The 16963-nt window shown below is 31.5% G+C and overlaps 2 protein-coding genes across 3 annotated transcripts; one reads left to right on the top strand and one right to left on the bottom strand.

Annotated features, from left to right (window-relative positions):
- Positions 1-53: 53 nt before the first annotated feature.
- LOC113865899 (14-3-3-like protein B) lies at positions 54-2722 on the top strand. The gene is made up of 4 exons (XM_027500701.1): positions 54-617; positions 713-835; positions 1995-2111; positions 2221-2722. Exons 1-4 carry the CDS (start codon positions 123-125, stop codon positions 2239-2241), a joined length of 756 nt encoding a protein of 251 aa, XP_027356502.1. The 5' UTR covers positions 54-122; the 3' UTR covers positions 2242-2722.
- A 2227-nt stretch (positions 2723-4949) lies between these two features.
- Positions 4950-7388, bottom strand: LOC113865321 (protein CutA, chloroplastic). 2 transcript variants are annotated; one of them, XM_027499785.1, is made up of 6 exons: positions 7109-7388; positions 6896-7008; positions 6743-6805; positions 5663-5694; positions 5355-5449; positions 4950-5272 (listed from the first exon to the last, which is right to left on the bottom strand). In XM_027499785.1, the coding sequence occupies exons 1-6, from the start codon at positions 7273-7275 to the stop codon at positions 5191-5193; spliced, it is 552 nt and encodes a 183-aa protein (XP_027355586.1). In that variant the 5' UTR covers positions 7276-7388; the 3' UTR covers positions 4950-5190. The 2 variants fall into 2 exon arrangements, with proteins under 2 accessions (XP_027355586.1, XP_027355585.1); XM_027499784.1 differs by having other exon boundaries at positions 7088-7387.
- Positions 7389-16963: the final 9575 nt, after the last annotated feature.

Here is a 16963-nt window from a genome sequence, read left to right as displayed (position 1 = left end):
GTCAGGTTATTTATTTATTTATTATTTATAAATAAACAAAAACCCATTCCGTTCCATTACAGGTACTGTTACAGAGTAGATAGTTGTAGTTGTTGGTTGTTGAAGCGTGGAAGGGGGAAAAAATGGCTGCGGTGCCGGAAAACCTAAACAGAGAACAATACGTGTACCTTGCGAAGTTGTCGGAGCAAGCGGAGAGGTACGAGGAGATGGTGGAGTTCATGCAGAAGGTGGTGGTGGGGTGGACCCCAGCTTCGGAATTGAGTGTGGAGGAGAGGAACCTGTTGTCTGTGGCCTACAAAAACGTGATCGGGTCTCAGCGAGCGGCGTGGAGGATTGTGTCTTCCATTGAACAGAAGGAAGAGGGTCGCAAGAACGATGACCACGTGGCACTTGTCAAGGAATATAGATCCAAGGTGGAGAATGAGCTGACTCAGGTTTGTGCTAGTATCCTCAAACTCTTGGAGTCCAATCTTGTTCCCTCTGCCTCCGCTAGCGAGTCCAAGGTTTTCTATTTGAAAATGAAAGGCGATTATCATCGCTATTTAGCAGAGTTTAAGGTTGGGGATGAGAGGAAAACCGCTGCTGAGGATACGATGTTGTCTTACAAGGCTGCCCAGGTTTTCCTTTTTTTTTTTATTATTATTTCTTTTTGTTTTTTCAAATTTTAATTCCTTTTTAGGAAGTAATCTTTTTTATTTATTGGGTGTTGAAGGATATTGCTTATGTGGATCTTCCCCCTACTCACCCCATAAGACTGGGTCTGGCTCTTAATTTCTCTGTCTTCTATTATGAAATTCTCAACCAGTCTGATAAAGCATGTGGGATGGCTAAACAGGTCAGGTTCAGCTTACCCATCTGGCTATATTTGTAATTTTATGTGCTGTGAGTTGGTTGCTGTCTGAATTAGAATGTTTTTTCTGGTATATGAAGTTGTGCCTGCTTGCTTGTGTTTGTTACCTTGAAATGATCAGGTCAAACTTGATTTTAACATTTTTTTACCTTCGCCATGTTTGGTCATTCAATTGTCCTTGCCCTTTTACTTTGCTCTAAGATTTCATTCCATTTAACAATTTTGGGAAAATGGGATCTCTTTTTTTTAATCTTTGCTGGTTTTATATAATGGACTGCATTCTTATCACTAGGAATGCGGTATTGACATGTTTGAAATACATTTTGACTAAGAGGTCTGTTTGAGTTGGTATATGACTGTGTGTATCTTAACAGAAGATGGGTGAAAACCGGATCTTTTGTGAATTTCTCTTGTTTTGCTTGCTATAGCAATCTGTTTTCTCTTAACGTGTTCAAGTTATTGATTTACGCACATAACACAGATGATAGTTCTTCCACTTCTGTACCTATGATAGTTGAGCTGGATGAACAATGAATTGCACAACATAGCAGTCTAACTGCCAAATTTGGGCACTTGTAGTTTTATGGGCGAGGCTAAGGTTATTGTGGGAGAATTTATAGTTTCAAGAGAAATGTCTGTGTTTGGTGATAGTTATGTGATATTGAATGTATTTGTATTTTGTAATGATGCTAAAACTTTTGCTCACGAAGCTTTAGCTAGGTAAGGTTTTTTGCTAATAGAAAAGGGGAAATTACACATGGCAACAAGTCGACAAAAGCACTTTCACCTTGGTTCATCAAAATTCTTCTCTTTTCTCAGAAATAAAATGCTATTTTGCATCTGCAATGATATCATGATTACACCCCATTGTAATATCTGCTTATGTAGCAAAATCTTAATTTTGTTAAATTCTAAAACATAGTTAATCGGTTGCGTACCAAACTTGAAGTGTCGGTAGCTTTAACCCGAAATTCGATTTCCTTCCCCGGGAAAATATACACTTCATTTGTCCATTAGCAATCCAGCCTTATCCATATTGATACGCATGATTCCTTTATGCTTGGCTTCTAGTGTTCTGAGTACTGCAATACATACTTATTGATTCTAAAATTCACTGAAAAGTACTGGTTTTCATGTTTGAAAGGCTTTTGAGGAAGCAATTGCTGAGCTGGACACCTTGGGAGAAGAATCCTACAAAGACAGCACTCTCATAATGCAACTTCTAAGAGACAACCTCACCCTTTGGACTTCTGATGTCCAGGTAAATGTCACTATAGAACCCACCAATTATAGAATATTTCTCTCTTCCTAATATTGCGTTGCACCTGATGGATCAAAATTTGAGTTGAACTATATTTGACTTACTGCAGGACCAGCTAGATGAGCCCTGATATCCATTATAAGGTTGATGGGTGGTATTCTTCCTCTGAAGGAGGTGGGCTTTGAATGTCATTTCTTTGTGCTAATTAAGAATCGCCCTAGTTTATAAAAAGATTCACAATCTGTGATATAATGCTGTATGAACAGAAGACCAACCCTTTTTTTTCTGTGTCATATGATTTGGAAAGGATACTGTATAATGGGATATCCAATTAATTATATCTGTTGCAATCATCCCTTTACCCCCAGTTTTTTGTGTTGCTTCCACAGTTCACAACAAATAGGGTCGTGGGTCCTATTTTAAATTATGGGTCAGCCCTCATTCTAGCTTGTGTGGTCCTATAAGAACTAGAAGTGTGATTGTAGCCGCATTATTCTCTCATGGAAGCAACATTTTTCATTACAGCCATAATGGCGCATAAATCATCCGTCGTACACGCTATGATGCTGACAGATATATGTTGTTAACATAAATATCAAACTTATTCAATGCACTAAAAGTAGCAAACGACATTACTTTCTAAAGATGCCAAAAAATACGCTTGGTGTTGTAGAATGGCAATCTACACCAATTTGGCGCAATGTCTTCTCTACCAATCATTTTTGCTGCTTCTTGAGGTATAAGATAGTTGAAAGTGTGGTTTATATAATTGCATAAGTTGACTAGAAACATTCCTCTCCCGCCGTTATATAATTTTCGTTTTCGTTCATACTGCAAGTAATGGCAGTAATTGATCTAAGCCACCGCACGCTTTGCCTGTCTACACAATAATAATTTCATTTCCTTCATGTTTGTTCGTGTAGAAGATTTATTGGTTTAGGGTTAAAATAATTTCCTCCCCCTCCCTCCCTCCTAATTAGATGTTTTTAATTATGAGATAATATATCATTTTATACACAATAATATTGAAAAGATAAAAAGAAAAGTTTGAACACGTGTAAAAAAGGTCAATAAAAGCACTAGATTATATCACATTTAGTATAATAAAAAAGAGTAGAAGAATTTTATAGAAAATTATTAAAAGAAATACAGTAAAAAATAATATTTCAGAGAATTTTATTTTTGATCAAATTCATTAACGCTGGATAATTGACCTTACTTAATAAAATAAGATTTTATTATTATTTATATTATTTTTAACCTTATAGTTATATTATTACAATTTTAAACTTCTTAATTAAGCATGTGGCTTTACTATTAAGATAAAGTTATAAACTTTTAAAAGGTACTTTTGACCCCCAAAAAAAATTCTAAAAGCACTCTAATGATAAAAAAAAACATGGAAAAATAAATTTTAGAATTATAATAATCTAATCCCAAACTTTCAAACAAGGTAATTGAAAATCTCCAAATAATACATGGATCTCCAAATTAATTTCACAATAAATATATTTGTGCCTTCTACATCTTACACCCTTCCTCCAATAAACTGTGGTATCTTCTAGTTCTAGTATCTACTTCCGGTTTAACTGGATGTGGCCAAAGACGTTTGTAATACATGGTAAATCTTGCATTGTCATTTTTAAGTATCGTCTCTTTAATTTAAGAATTTTATTAATACTCTCATTATCAGAGATTAAAAAAATATTTTGAACAAAAACTATTAAAACAAAAGTGGCAATAAACAATTTAGAATGAAAATAAATATTCCCAGCTTGCAAAAGTAAACTTCATCAAAACCCCACTATTTAAACCTCTGATATTGAAAATCAGACTCGGGTCAATGGAATTTTAACAGGGAGAATGTTCTTTGGAGGGCAGCGACCAGTGACCACCAACTTTACATCGGAAGCAAGACTTTAAGAGGATTCAATTGGAGTTTCGGTTAACGGGATTTACGACGAGATTTATAATTTTAATGGCTACCAATCTACAATATTTCAAAGCATGTTCAGAGATTAATATGTAGTCAAGAAATGCTTCATAAAATTATATTTAAGCGGCACTAATGATCCCCAATTTTTACAGTTTTTTTTTTTTTTTTTTTTTGGGTATTAGCTTGTTAGATCAAGTATGCCTTCTATAAAAGTTGGCAATAACAATAATATATACACACACACACACATATATATATATATACACTCAAAATTTTACAGAAACAAAATAAAGATATACAAATTAAAGGGGAAATAAGTTTTAAAAATTGCAAATAATTACTACAATGCCTATCATTGTCTAATTTCCACAAAGTAGATTTAAGTTGTATTGATGATTTGTGTTAAAACAAATTAAACATAGTCACTAAGCCACCCAATGAACTTGATGGACTTACAACTATAAACTTGTAGACTTCAAAGAATAATTTTAAACATGAAATAGGACATTAAATATTATTTTTCAATTAATACTTTTTTTTAAGTGATAAGAAGATAAGTAAGAAAAATTAAGAAAATATTGGCCACTTGTTCGGTGCACTAATTCAATTACCTATTTGAAGAAGACTTGTACCTAATTTTAAATGGCGCCACTCACGTCAGGCTACATATTTGGCTTCCTTCAACGTCATATATTTGTAGGAGTGTTACAAGGAGTGAGGTTAGAAAATCACCTGGGAGTTTCACTGTTTTTTGGGGTTACAGAGGAGTGAGAGGGGCTAAAGAGTGGATAGAATGCCAATACATATTTTTATGTAGGGAATTGAAAGAAAAAAAACTGTTATAACCTAAAAGCAGATGGATGGATGGATGGATGGATGGTGCACGTAACACATGAATCAGACAACAAAAAACTAAAGGCCGAATGTGCATAAAACCGTAAAGAAAAGGTTTATTCACATAATATCATATTCAACCCATTACCCATAACAATCATCAGCAGTAATACAAGACCGATCGTCATCCTCTACGCCATAATATTTCAGAACCCATTGCCTAGTTACATAGATGACACGCCAGCATTATTTAAACACACAATCGCAGATGAACTCTTGAAACCACACATCTAGCTATAAACTTGATCGTCACTCCCTTGTGCTCTCTTTTATCCATTCTAAATATTTGAGATTGCCCCCATTGATGGGCAAGGAGATCACCTCTGGCACACTGAAAAAAGACAAAAGGAAGAGGTAAGAAGCATGTGAATACATTGTTGTCCTTCCACAATTACTAGATATATCAGCCTTACTCGTATTCATGATTTGCTTTGACATGCTCTGTCAGTGGTTCCAGAAGGGATTGCCTAGTCTTGATTATAAGCAGTTCCTCAGAATCAGTTTGGATCTGTCAAATTTGCAAAACAAAGCATCAAGCGACAATACTTTCAAATGAATTTCCTTAAACAACTCCGTAAGATCCTTAATGCATGCTAGAAAATAAGAACATTTAATGTTACAGTGAAAATGTTTTTAAAACCAAGTTTCTGACTTTCTGTTACTGTTCGTAATTTAGTATTCAAACAGCATTTTTCATAAATGGAGATATGGAAGGTCATACCTTTCCCTCCCACTGGTACACTGACTCGATACCTACACAAGACATAATTCAAATGGCTTTTAGAAGTCAGTCATGAGATGCAACCTATATAGAGCTATTTTGTATAAACTTCTCAAACAAGTACTAATAGGAGAACAAAAATAGAAAGAATCAAAGAGCTAAAATGAATCAAACTTCTCTTACAAGTTAAAATTAACTTATGCACCTCAATTTATAAAAAAGTTAGATGAGGGAGCTTCTAAAACTTTGATATGCAAAGTTTAATCATTAGTTATGAAGAAATTTGATTCACTTCGCCTCTTTACTTTGTTTTATTTATTTCTTCTTTAGGTGTTTCTTTAAGAAGTTTATCCAAATTAGCCCTTAATCAACTTGGTAAGTGAAAAAAATTGACTCAAGACCATAACAAACTTAATCCTTTTCCTTCCACCCTAATACAATGGCACTGGTGGTGGACCGCACACACCATAAATGAAACAAGTACACAAGCTCAACGCGGAGACACATCTCAAATAGTGAATTTTATTCTAGTTTCTGTTACCTACATGCGGGCATGCAGCTAAAGATATGACAAAGAATTCAATTTGTAGTTTTGTGACCATGCATCAAGGTAAATATATCTATTGTTTATACTAAATAAATCACATGCTTAGAAATGGAGTGATTAAAAAGTTACAGAAGAGTCCAATAAATTTTCAAAAGAGAAAAGGAGTGAGTTTAAGAAAGCTATCAAACTATGCATGTACTGACATGTTCATATTGCAAGAGAATTTCCCGGATGACCTTGTTCGAATATATGCAAACAAAGTAACACATAATACGAATTGACTTCTCAATCTGGATCTTGCTATTCCATCAAAAAAGAATCTAACATAAGATGGAAGCTCACCCCGCAATACATTCATAGCAGTCTAATCATTATGCAAAAGTAAGCATATTTATACTTCATCCTCGTTCTCTAGTTTTCTAGAATCACTTATTTATCAAATCAATTCCAGGGATGTAATCGCAAAAATAACATGATTTATAGAAGCACAAAAAGAAATTGCTAGAAGTACCAAACTCTGCCCAAATTCTTACCAGGAACCCTATTCACACAAGCTGCAAGCTTCTCCATGACAATGCTTTCGGCCAATTTCTTACCTGCACAAAACAGCAACTCAGGTCAAAATCAAAATCAAAGAAACAGAAATTAAAAACTAAATAACAGGACATGTTCAAAGTTGAAAGGACCAGCTTCTTTGTTGGGAACAGTGACATAGACAACAATGCTTGGGACGGTGGTGTTATTCCCTTCCATTCTGACGCTCGTCGCAGAGGAGTGGCTATGGATACCTAATTTGGATCTGAAACAGATGCAATTGAAATAAACGGAGCGAGAAATCAAGAAAAGAGAAAGTGTGCTATGAGAGTGACACAGAGTACCGTAAGAGAGATTTTACGCCCCCCGTTTTGAGAGCAGAGGAATAGAAGGGTGAATAGAGATTGGAGAGTCCCAAACTGAGCATGCAAAACGCCCCAACAAGGGGAAGACGACGTCGTAGCGTAGAGGAAGAAACGAAGGTTGATGGTCGAGAAGTGGAGGAGCAGAGTGTGGTGGAAGTGGAAGCCATTTTTGGAAATGGGGTTCGAAGCAATCTTATAAGGTGCTGCGCGTCTCTATCAAGCCCCCTACTGCTCCTTTCCTTGATGCGCTCGACCTTAGCTTCCCAAGTTCCGTATCATACTCTTGCTTCTGACACCTGTATGCTTGCATCGCTGCTCCAATGCTTCCCGGTGCAGCAAACTCGTCAAAACCAAACCAATCAATTTTCTATACACATAATTATGAGCCCTCAATTTTATTACTATAATCAAGTTTAAAACAAGATTAATATGTTTTTTAATATCTGTAAATATAATTCATTTTAATCCTTAAAGAAAAATTATTGATTTTTTTTTTATAAATTTTAAGAAATTATTCTTGTTATCACTTATTGATGAAATATATCATGTCATATATGGCTATTAAATGCTATCACGTATTATTTTAAAAAATTTATAATAATTTTTAGGAAATAAAATCATGGTTAAGCGCCAGAAACAAAATCAAAATAATTTTTTTAAGTTGCACGGTTACTATTTTATATTTTTTTTTTAAACCAACGATTTTTCTTTGTTTACTATTTATAACAAATTAAATTTAAGATCTATTTTTTTGTTAATGTAGTTAAATTTAGTTTTAGTGTTTTAATTCCTTTATTAATTTTGAATTCATAAAATTCTAAAAAAATAAATATTTTTATCACCATTAGTAATAACAATAATTATATTAATCATAAATAATTGTTAATTACCTATAAATCCTTTTTAGATGTTTTTGTTCAACTAATTCCTTGTAAATGGGCCTTTCGATTTTCGGCCTAGACAGAGATAGCGCGTGTGTTGTTTTGCAATAACCAGGGCTGAATAAAGGGAAGGGCAAAGCTCCAAAGAAATAGAAACAACCAAGCCCAAACTCGGCCCATGTTGTCTGTTTAGTGCAAGTCATAATAATTTTAGAAGAATGTTATTTGCCCTATTTTTTTTTATTCATACAATTATTTTTAATCATTTAAAAATTAAATTTTTAAACACATTTTAAAATAAAATTATAGAAGACATCTACATTCAAAACTTAGATTTTAGAAACTGTAAATTAATTTTTAAAAAGTAAATTTCAAAAAATATTTATAAAATTCCATCGAGCTTGACAAAAAAAAATATATTTTTCATTTAAATCACAAAATAGAAGATTTAATTTAGTTTGAATATATATTTTACACTTGGGTAGATTACACCGACATAGCTAAAAAAAGTTAGAATAAATTAGACAAAAAAAAAAATGCCCTAACTATTTTTTTAAAGTCATTGTCAAGTCAATTCGATCAAGCTCAATTATTTTTTTCACCTTAACTATCAATCATTTCGCTAGTTTTAAATTTCAATACCAATATTGTAATATTATACAAATTTTGTTAACCAGTATCTTCGAGATATGAGTTAAACATTTAATAATAAAATATTAATAATAACTACATTAAAATATATAAAGAAAAAGTAATAAAAACATATTAATATCACAATTTAATTAAAATCCATACTTTAAACTATTTAATTAATACATCCTGCATTTGTCATGTCTTAATAAACATGTTTGAAAGAAAGTTGTGTTAATTACCATTTCTAAATGTCTATTTGTCACCTAAAAAAAATTCCGTACAAAATCGCTTTTCCTCTTTTATAGCCAAATTAAAAAATATATATCTTAGAAATTGCTCAAGAGCGACAATTGAAAAAAAAAATCACTCTCATTGTTATCCATTGCATAGGTGTGAATGAGACCAATAATTGCACTGCTATTAGTTGTAAAATATTTTAAAAAATAAAAATATTTCCAAAAAAAATGTAATTTAAATTGTAGATTAAAAAACAACATTATATATACATATAGACACACACATACATACATATGTATAAGTTATCAATTTGATAAATTTCCATCCATTTATTTTATAATAATTAGTTGGCAACGGATTAGTATTTTAAAGTTTTTATTAATTGTGAAGTTGCATCCAACCACAACTATTTAACACAGCCTTGATTTGTTTGAGTCTTACACAATGTGTACTACAGTTTTGATCATTAATGGAGAATATACCCGTTTGCTATTTTTTTATGGCCTTCTTAGTTCTTGGCCGTTGAAACCAGCAAACAATTTATTATGCATTAGCACCAAATATATTCTATAACTATACAGTCAGATCTCATCACAATTTTATTCTTTTTAGTGATAGTTACTAAGAGTCGTTTGCTTATATATAAAAAGAAAGTGATTAATAAATTAATCACAGTAACACTGATACAAACAGTGACACTAACAGCACAACAATTACAGTAATAATAATAATAATTGGTAAAATGTAGTTATAATGCTAGTAATAGTTATAATACCATTAGCATTGATAAAATTGTAACCGTGACAACAATCTGCAATAGCAGTAATAACAATGCAACAGAAGAAAGTTGTTTGAGTTCATATTGAAACTGTAAAAAGGAGTATTTTTGGGTTTTAAGATCTTACATAAATTTTTGGGGCAACATTCATTCCCTCACATCATAATGACCAATGTACAATTCAATGACGATAACACACACACCCCCCCAATTGCAAGGCTATTCAACAAATTATAAATATGAGTGGTGGAAACTGGGATATAGATGTGTTAATCATGTTTTTGAAAAAGCTCACAATAATTTAAATAAATTTTTTAATGCATGTGTAAAAGTACAAGTTGATAAATATATATTATATATTATTTATATTCTAGAAACTTTAAAGCAACAGGAGTTATTACTTATAGTGTAGCTTCTAGCCACTCAAGTAGTTAGATAGGTGTAATATTTATTTGGAAAAGTTCCTAGAACATTAACACTTATTTATATTAATCAAATCTTAACTAATTTAAGAGACAATAAAAAATAAGTAAATCAAATTTAAATAATAATATAAAATATGAACATTTTAATATTAATTAGTACGGATTATAAGTGGGATTAAAGCTGACAGCTAAATATGGGGAAAGACAAAACATAGAGATCCGTTGTCACATTCAGATTGAAGGGAAGTAGCGTGCGCACAAGTTAAGAACTGCCAATGTTTAATTGGTTGCTCTGTAGCATTGGATCTTCACGCTTGGTTGCCATTGCCATATGATATTTTGTTTCACATTTTTATAATTTAATTTCTTCAATAGTAATCTTATAAATGGGTACGCGCCGCCCACAGTTCACACAGTTGGGTGTTTTTATATTTGATTTGACTAATGCAAAATAGACAATAGAGATTAGTAATTCAATTAATTATTAACAAAAAAAATTGTATAGCCAAAGTGTCAACCAAACTACCCTCTCTCACATTTCTCACCCCTTTCTCAAGGCATAGAGGCCCCGTTTGTCGCCAATAAGCTAATGCCTTTCCTTGTTTGGATTTTCTTGTGGATTTCGATAAAGACGGTGCTTAAGCCAAGACAAGCCACTTTGCCAGCTCCATTAGTCTTCCCCATTATACTATTCTCTCTAATTCTGCTTAGAATTGAAATTTAAAATATATATACTTTTGGATACTTCTATTATTTTTAAATTTATAAACTTAGTATTACAGATTGATATATAACATTAATTTCATGCATGTTATTGTATATGTATCGCTTATTAGTATACGTGCTACCCAACTTTCATCCAATTATTTGAGTTGAGCTCGATTTAAATTGCATTTTCCTCGTATTGTTTAAGTTGATGCCGTGTTTTACTTGCATTTTAATTAAGAATGTCTTGGATTAATACACTGAGTTACGACTCACAACTAAAACGACACAATACTGTTTGGAAAGAATCAAGATGCATTAGAGATGGGGAGACCCGGGGACCCAATCTCGGTCCACGTGGGGATCTAGTTTCTTCTAGTTATTAAGAACAGAATTATGTGCTACAATAATAAACTTTAATTAATTAGACATTAATTTATGTTGCCATTGGTGCAATTTCTAAGGTTGTATAGATCAAGAATCAAGATTTGGGTTTCTCGTGGAGACACAGAAGATACGGCAGATGTTCTGGACATTGTGGCTGAGGACGAGGCATTAGACAGTGCCATTCCGCGGCGTTGGGTTGGTTGCATTATTGCATATTTGACTCTCGTTTAAAAGCATCGTAGTTCACAAACTTTGTACTCAAAAAATCAAGAATTCAATCTTAATCAATTTATATGTACTAAAAAAAATCATCTATTTGTGCCCACCTTGATTTGGCTACAAAATACAGAGTACTGTACTCTTTATCGTCACCATCTTTTTGTTTTAATTATTTATTTATAGTAAAAAAACGATTTAATTTTTATTTATATCTGTATATAACGCATTAGAATAAGGGGTGAAATGGTGGTGCAGTGGTGTTAATACATACTAGTTTATTGAGGTGCTGAATCTCAAGGACTTGCTTGAATGACTGGAAATCATTTATTTAAATCTGTAGATGGAGAATTCAATTCTGTGTATCTCCTGGTTGTAAATTAAATATTTTAAACAAAGAAGAAACAAAATCAGACTGATCCGAGTGGTTGGTTATTTCAAAATCAATTCTGTAAATAATACATGGATAAAACAATGATATATATACTCACCAACGTTTTTTCTAATAAAGTAATTCGTGTAATAAATGCATTGGTAAAAACAAAAATTAGCATCAAAATTATGATAAAATTGGATGGCTATGCATAATTTTTCTTACTGACTTTGCCATACTTGAGTACAGAATAAACTCAAAATGTATCTATCCTATGATAAGGAATATATATACCGATAACTTTTATAAATATGCTTGATGGGTAATGTTAGAAAGTTTCCTTTGTTTAGTTCAAATTTATCATTAATTCGTGACCCCAACTTGGATCCAATGCCGCGAGTTGTATAGACCAAAGCCAAGTTTAGATGCAAAGTTTTCTTTTCAAACGTGACATTACTATTGATACCCATGTGATGTTTGAACGTGACCACGTAAGTAAGCAAAGCCAAAACCGTAAAACGGTATCCTTTGGCAGAACGTATAATTTTACACAGGATAAGATGCGCAACCAAACACGCACAAGCATGAAATTATTTGTCTATCAATGAGTGAACGAATTGGTTAGCTCAATAGTGGATCAGTACTTAGTAAATGTATAATAATAGAATTGAAAACAATGTCATATACATGCCATAAACATTTGACTCGACCTCGGGGATGTGGCAGAAGATAGCGGAAACCAAGAGAAACAAAGGTAACTACCATATGGGATGAGATAAAAAAAAAAAAAAACAAACAAAGGGTGAGTGTGAATGACAACCTGTTAAGCTCGGATCTCAAACAGTGAAGAATACTCTCTTTTGAAGTAAAAAGTCTTAGGAAGAGGGCATTATCCTCACGACTAGTGTCGTGTATCTCTAAGTTTTACTTAAAAAAATAAAAAAAATAAAAGGTGGGAATATAGGCTTTGAAATTTGCACAAACACTGGCGTGAACCAGAAATGGCATAAGTGTGTGTTTTTGCTATTCCAAAGACCATGAGAGGGAAACTGCAAAAGCAGAAAAAAGTTGAATTTCAGATTGTAGATATAAAAAAAAAAAAAAAAGAAGGAGAATTTCAAAGATTAGATTAGAAAAGGGTTAGAAATTTGTGTCCTAAAGTCTCTTTTAGAATTCCATGTGTTAAGCACGTCTCTTGTTTGAGTGTTGAATCCAAGAAACCGGCATCCTAAGTGAACTAAACTAAGTTTGCTATGTTTTGTGGTCCGATTCAATTTCAAAATTTCACCGTTGATGTTGTTAATTATTAGTCATCCAAAATGATGATCTATGGTCAAACGGCTACAAAACAAGGAAGAGGGGATCTTAAGTAAATTTTGCAATGCTTGCCCTAAAGGGAGGGATCTTGAGTAACTATTGGTCGAAGTTTTCAACATTGTCACCTTGTGTTTTGATTGGAAATAGAAGATTGACCGGTGATCAATTCACGACAAGAAACCAGTAAGAGTCAAAATTGCTAAATAGACAAACAACACCTGTTAATTAGTTAAACTCTTCTTATAGCAACTAATAACACTATTAATATAGGTAAAATAAAGAAACAAGTGCAAATGTTTACTCATCTAGCAAAAACAGTGTGTAAATAATTAGCTAAATTGGGATATGAGTGCTTTACTAAGGGACCGTTCTAATAAAAGTTTTAAATTCACCAAAAATAATTTGATCACAAAGTTAATTAACGCTTGAGATTAATGTTACATCTAAAAAAATAAAAAATAAAAAACCCTGTGGTCTTATTAAAAGCCGTGATTCAAAGAATGCATATGCTCCAAAAAATCAGACTTGATTCAAACTTAGATTAGTTAAATGTTTAATGTATTGTCTAAATACAGGTGGTCCTAAACGAATAAAAATAAACATTTTATATTAACTTATGATCATATACACATTAATGTCGTTATTAGTGCAGGTTTTATTCGTTTTATTTTTAGTTCTCTTGAGAGAGATTTGCAAAAATTAGTTATTTCATCAAATCAATTTGCATTAAATATGCAATAATTAAGTTTAATTATTATTTTTAATTTTAATTAAGCTCATTGTCAGGACTGATAATAAACCAAGTTACGCATAACTTACTTAAAAAAATCAAATATACCTCAAAGTCGGTACATCTTTCTATCTCTTTAAATTTGACTATTCAATATCAAATCTTGTAGTTTTTTTTTGGATGGAATGAAATTTTATTTTTAATTATATTTAAAAAAAAAACAAGAATATATCAAAAAGTGTGTTAAAGATTAAAATGTGATTTAACTGTTAATTGTGTTAAAGATTAAAATGTGATTATGACTATTAATTATTATTTACATGTAGCCAAATTGCTCACGAACTCTTAAGTCAAGATCAATTTGGATTCATTTTAAAAACAAAATAGGGGCCTAAAATTTTCATGAAACGGCTCTATTGCCAGCCATTTTCGCGCGCGCGCTCTACAAATTTATTTTAAAGAATTTCCTCAAATCTTGTGAGTACAATAGCATTCAATCATTGGACTATGCTGATTCGCTTGCATTCAAAAATAAATTGAAAATGTTAAATCATCACACGTATTTAGAGTTCATTTCGTTAACATTTATATATTCTATTTCAAATCTTTCTGTTGGTACTTTGTCGTAGAAAAACCCAACGCAAGATATTGTTTTTGCCTGCATCCGAAAAATATATATTACTTTGCCCACAAACAATAATCAAAGAGCATATACGAAAAATGAAAAACTATTCGGAGGGGCAACAGCATTGCCTAGTCGAGGCGCATCTGAATGAATAATACACAACCAAAATCACGTTGGATTGGACCAACTTTATCTACAAAATCTGTTCATCTCAACATTCAAAACTCTACCTTCACAAATTTCAAAAACACGTTAAAGCCCCCACATCCCTCTCTATCAAACAAAAAGATATACACACAAGATACAATATTCTCTTATTGTCTAGTAGCCTCGTTCATAAAAGTTTAACTAATTACAATGGCAAGATTGAAATTAGCAATTTCACTGCCTGAAAATATAATTAGCCTTGGATTATGGCTAAGCCATGCAAATTGCATCTAATTAGAAAAGGGTTTTACAGTTTACTTCTGATTGTGCATGTATAGCCGACCAATTATTGCATCTTTGTCGAGTAATTCACACTATGATCTTCCTTTGCAAATTAGTCATTAGGAGGATGAGGACCTACTCAAGGTGGTCAAATGAATCTTATTGCTAACAACGATCTCGTACTTGCAAACCAATATTGATTGATCCCAAAAGGAGACGCGCCTAAAAGTGAGAAAAGAGCGAAAGTACGTCTCTTTTTTCCGGTTTTGTGGGAAATGCCCACTCACCGCCCATAAAAGACAACGCTTCATTTTTTTTCCTATAAATTCAATATTTCAACTTTTCTCAAAGTATAAAAATATCAAGTTATTAAATTTAATTTGAATTTTAGCATCTAAATATAATTATTTTTCTATCAAACATATTCCAGTAGTTTTTAATCCAACGATTATTGATCTATCTTTACAATTTTCTGCTAATGATATGACAGTTGATTATATACATAATTTTTTATACTAGTAATATATGATTGATATGTAAATAACATGCATGATATATGAGCCATTTTAGCACACTTACAGTTAATATAATATTGTTTCACACATAATATACGTACATTCATTTCCATGGTTGTGCTCACCCGTTTGTGAAAGCAAGAACCATAAGGAAAATTTTAACAGTTTTATCATTTGCAACCACATGTTGGAAATTGAATTATGTAAATTCAAACGTTTTTATGTTTTGAAGGGAGAAAATTTTGAGTTTAATTTTCTTTTCTTTTATTTGGACACCCACCCGCAAAAAAAAGCACCAAAGTATTGGCACATGTGATGGGTGTTAGAGATCAATTGCAAAGTATTCAATGCCTGTGTAATATACATCTGTCATGTTTGGCTCTTAAAAAACAATTCCACCGCCATGCTCTGTAATATATCAGCTTATTTTTAACATATTGTTAATGTAAAAAATAAGTAAAGTTAAATAAAAAGGCGGGGTTTATTGTGAGATAATTTTACTCTTGCAACGTTTAATGTTTTTTTTATCAATTTTTTCTCTTAAAATTCATGAATTAATTATAAATATTTTAAAACTATGTTTATAAAACATTAATTTGGCTTAGGATTACTTAATATTAGCTATTACATTTCATAATTAACATAATGTGCATTTAAAAGTATGAAAACATATATCCTTTTATTGGGTTCTCATTGTTATTAAAATTTTATAAAATTTTAAATAAAAATATTTATAAATATATAAATGGATAGAGAAGATTGTAGATGAAGTTATTTTAAATGAAAACAGACAAATTAATTAAAATTTAATAATATTTATATTTTAACATTAACAATTGTAATGAAATTTTGTAAATAAGATTTTTTTATCCCGTCTACCTTTGCACTGAATTAGCACATACTTTATTCTTGCGTAGCTGAAAAGATAATGCTAGTCTCTTTCAATCTTCACACCTTCATAATTTCATCCCTATCAGAACTTTAACTTAATTATTATTATTAGACTTTATTAAAAAAAATCAATTATTCTTAGACGTTACCTCTCATATAAGATGTCAGAAGACGTGAGAAAAAAATTATATGTGATAATTCGTTGGAATTCGCCGCGGGAATGGAAATACTGGTTTGTTGTGTACTTTGCTACTTAAAAAATATAATTTTCTAATATGCATTTTAGAAAATAAAATAAAATGTTACATATAATATTTAAAAACTATAAAAGTTATATTAATAATATTAAATTATATGGATTTTAATAAAAATTATTAGTATTTTGAATTATAATTTCATGTACATTAGCCACTTGATCTGAGCGAATTATTTTATTTTATTTTTTCAGGTACGGTTACTCTTTAAATTTTAGCCAAAGCACGGGTTCACACTGTTGTAACTAGTGACAAATATTTTATTATTTTAATATTTTTTATTTATACACTAACAATAAAAATATAGATACTATCTTTATGGTTTATTATAATTATTTTTAAAAATCTGAAAATAAAAAAAATACTTATTATTCAAAAAGGTCAATTGAAATTCAAATGGTTGACAAGTATTTTAATAGTCTGTTTTTCCTTTAAAGGCCGATCACAATTGATGTCTGC

This window comes from Abrus precatorius, unplaced genomic scaffold, assembly GCF_003935025.1.
Source record: "Abrus precatorius isolate BTA unplaced genomic scaffold, Abrus_2018 Scaffold4, whole genome shotgun sequence".
NCBI lineage: Eukaryota > Viridiplantae > Streptophyta > Magnoliopsida > Fabales > Fabaceae > Abrus > Abrus precatorius.
The sequence above is the reverse complement of the archived record's forward strand: the minus strand, read 5'-3'. Positions and strand labels throughout refer to the sequence as shown.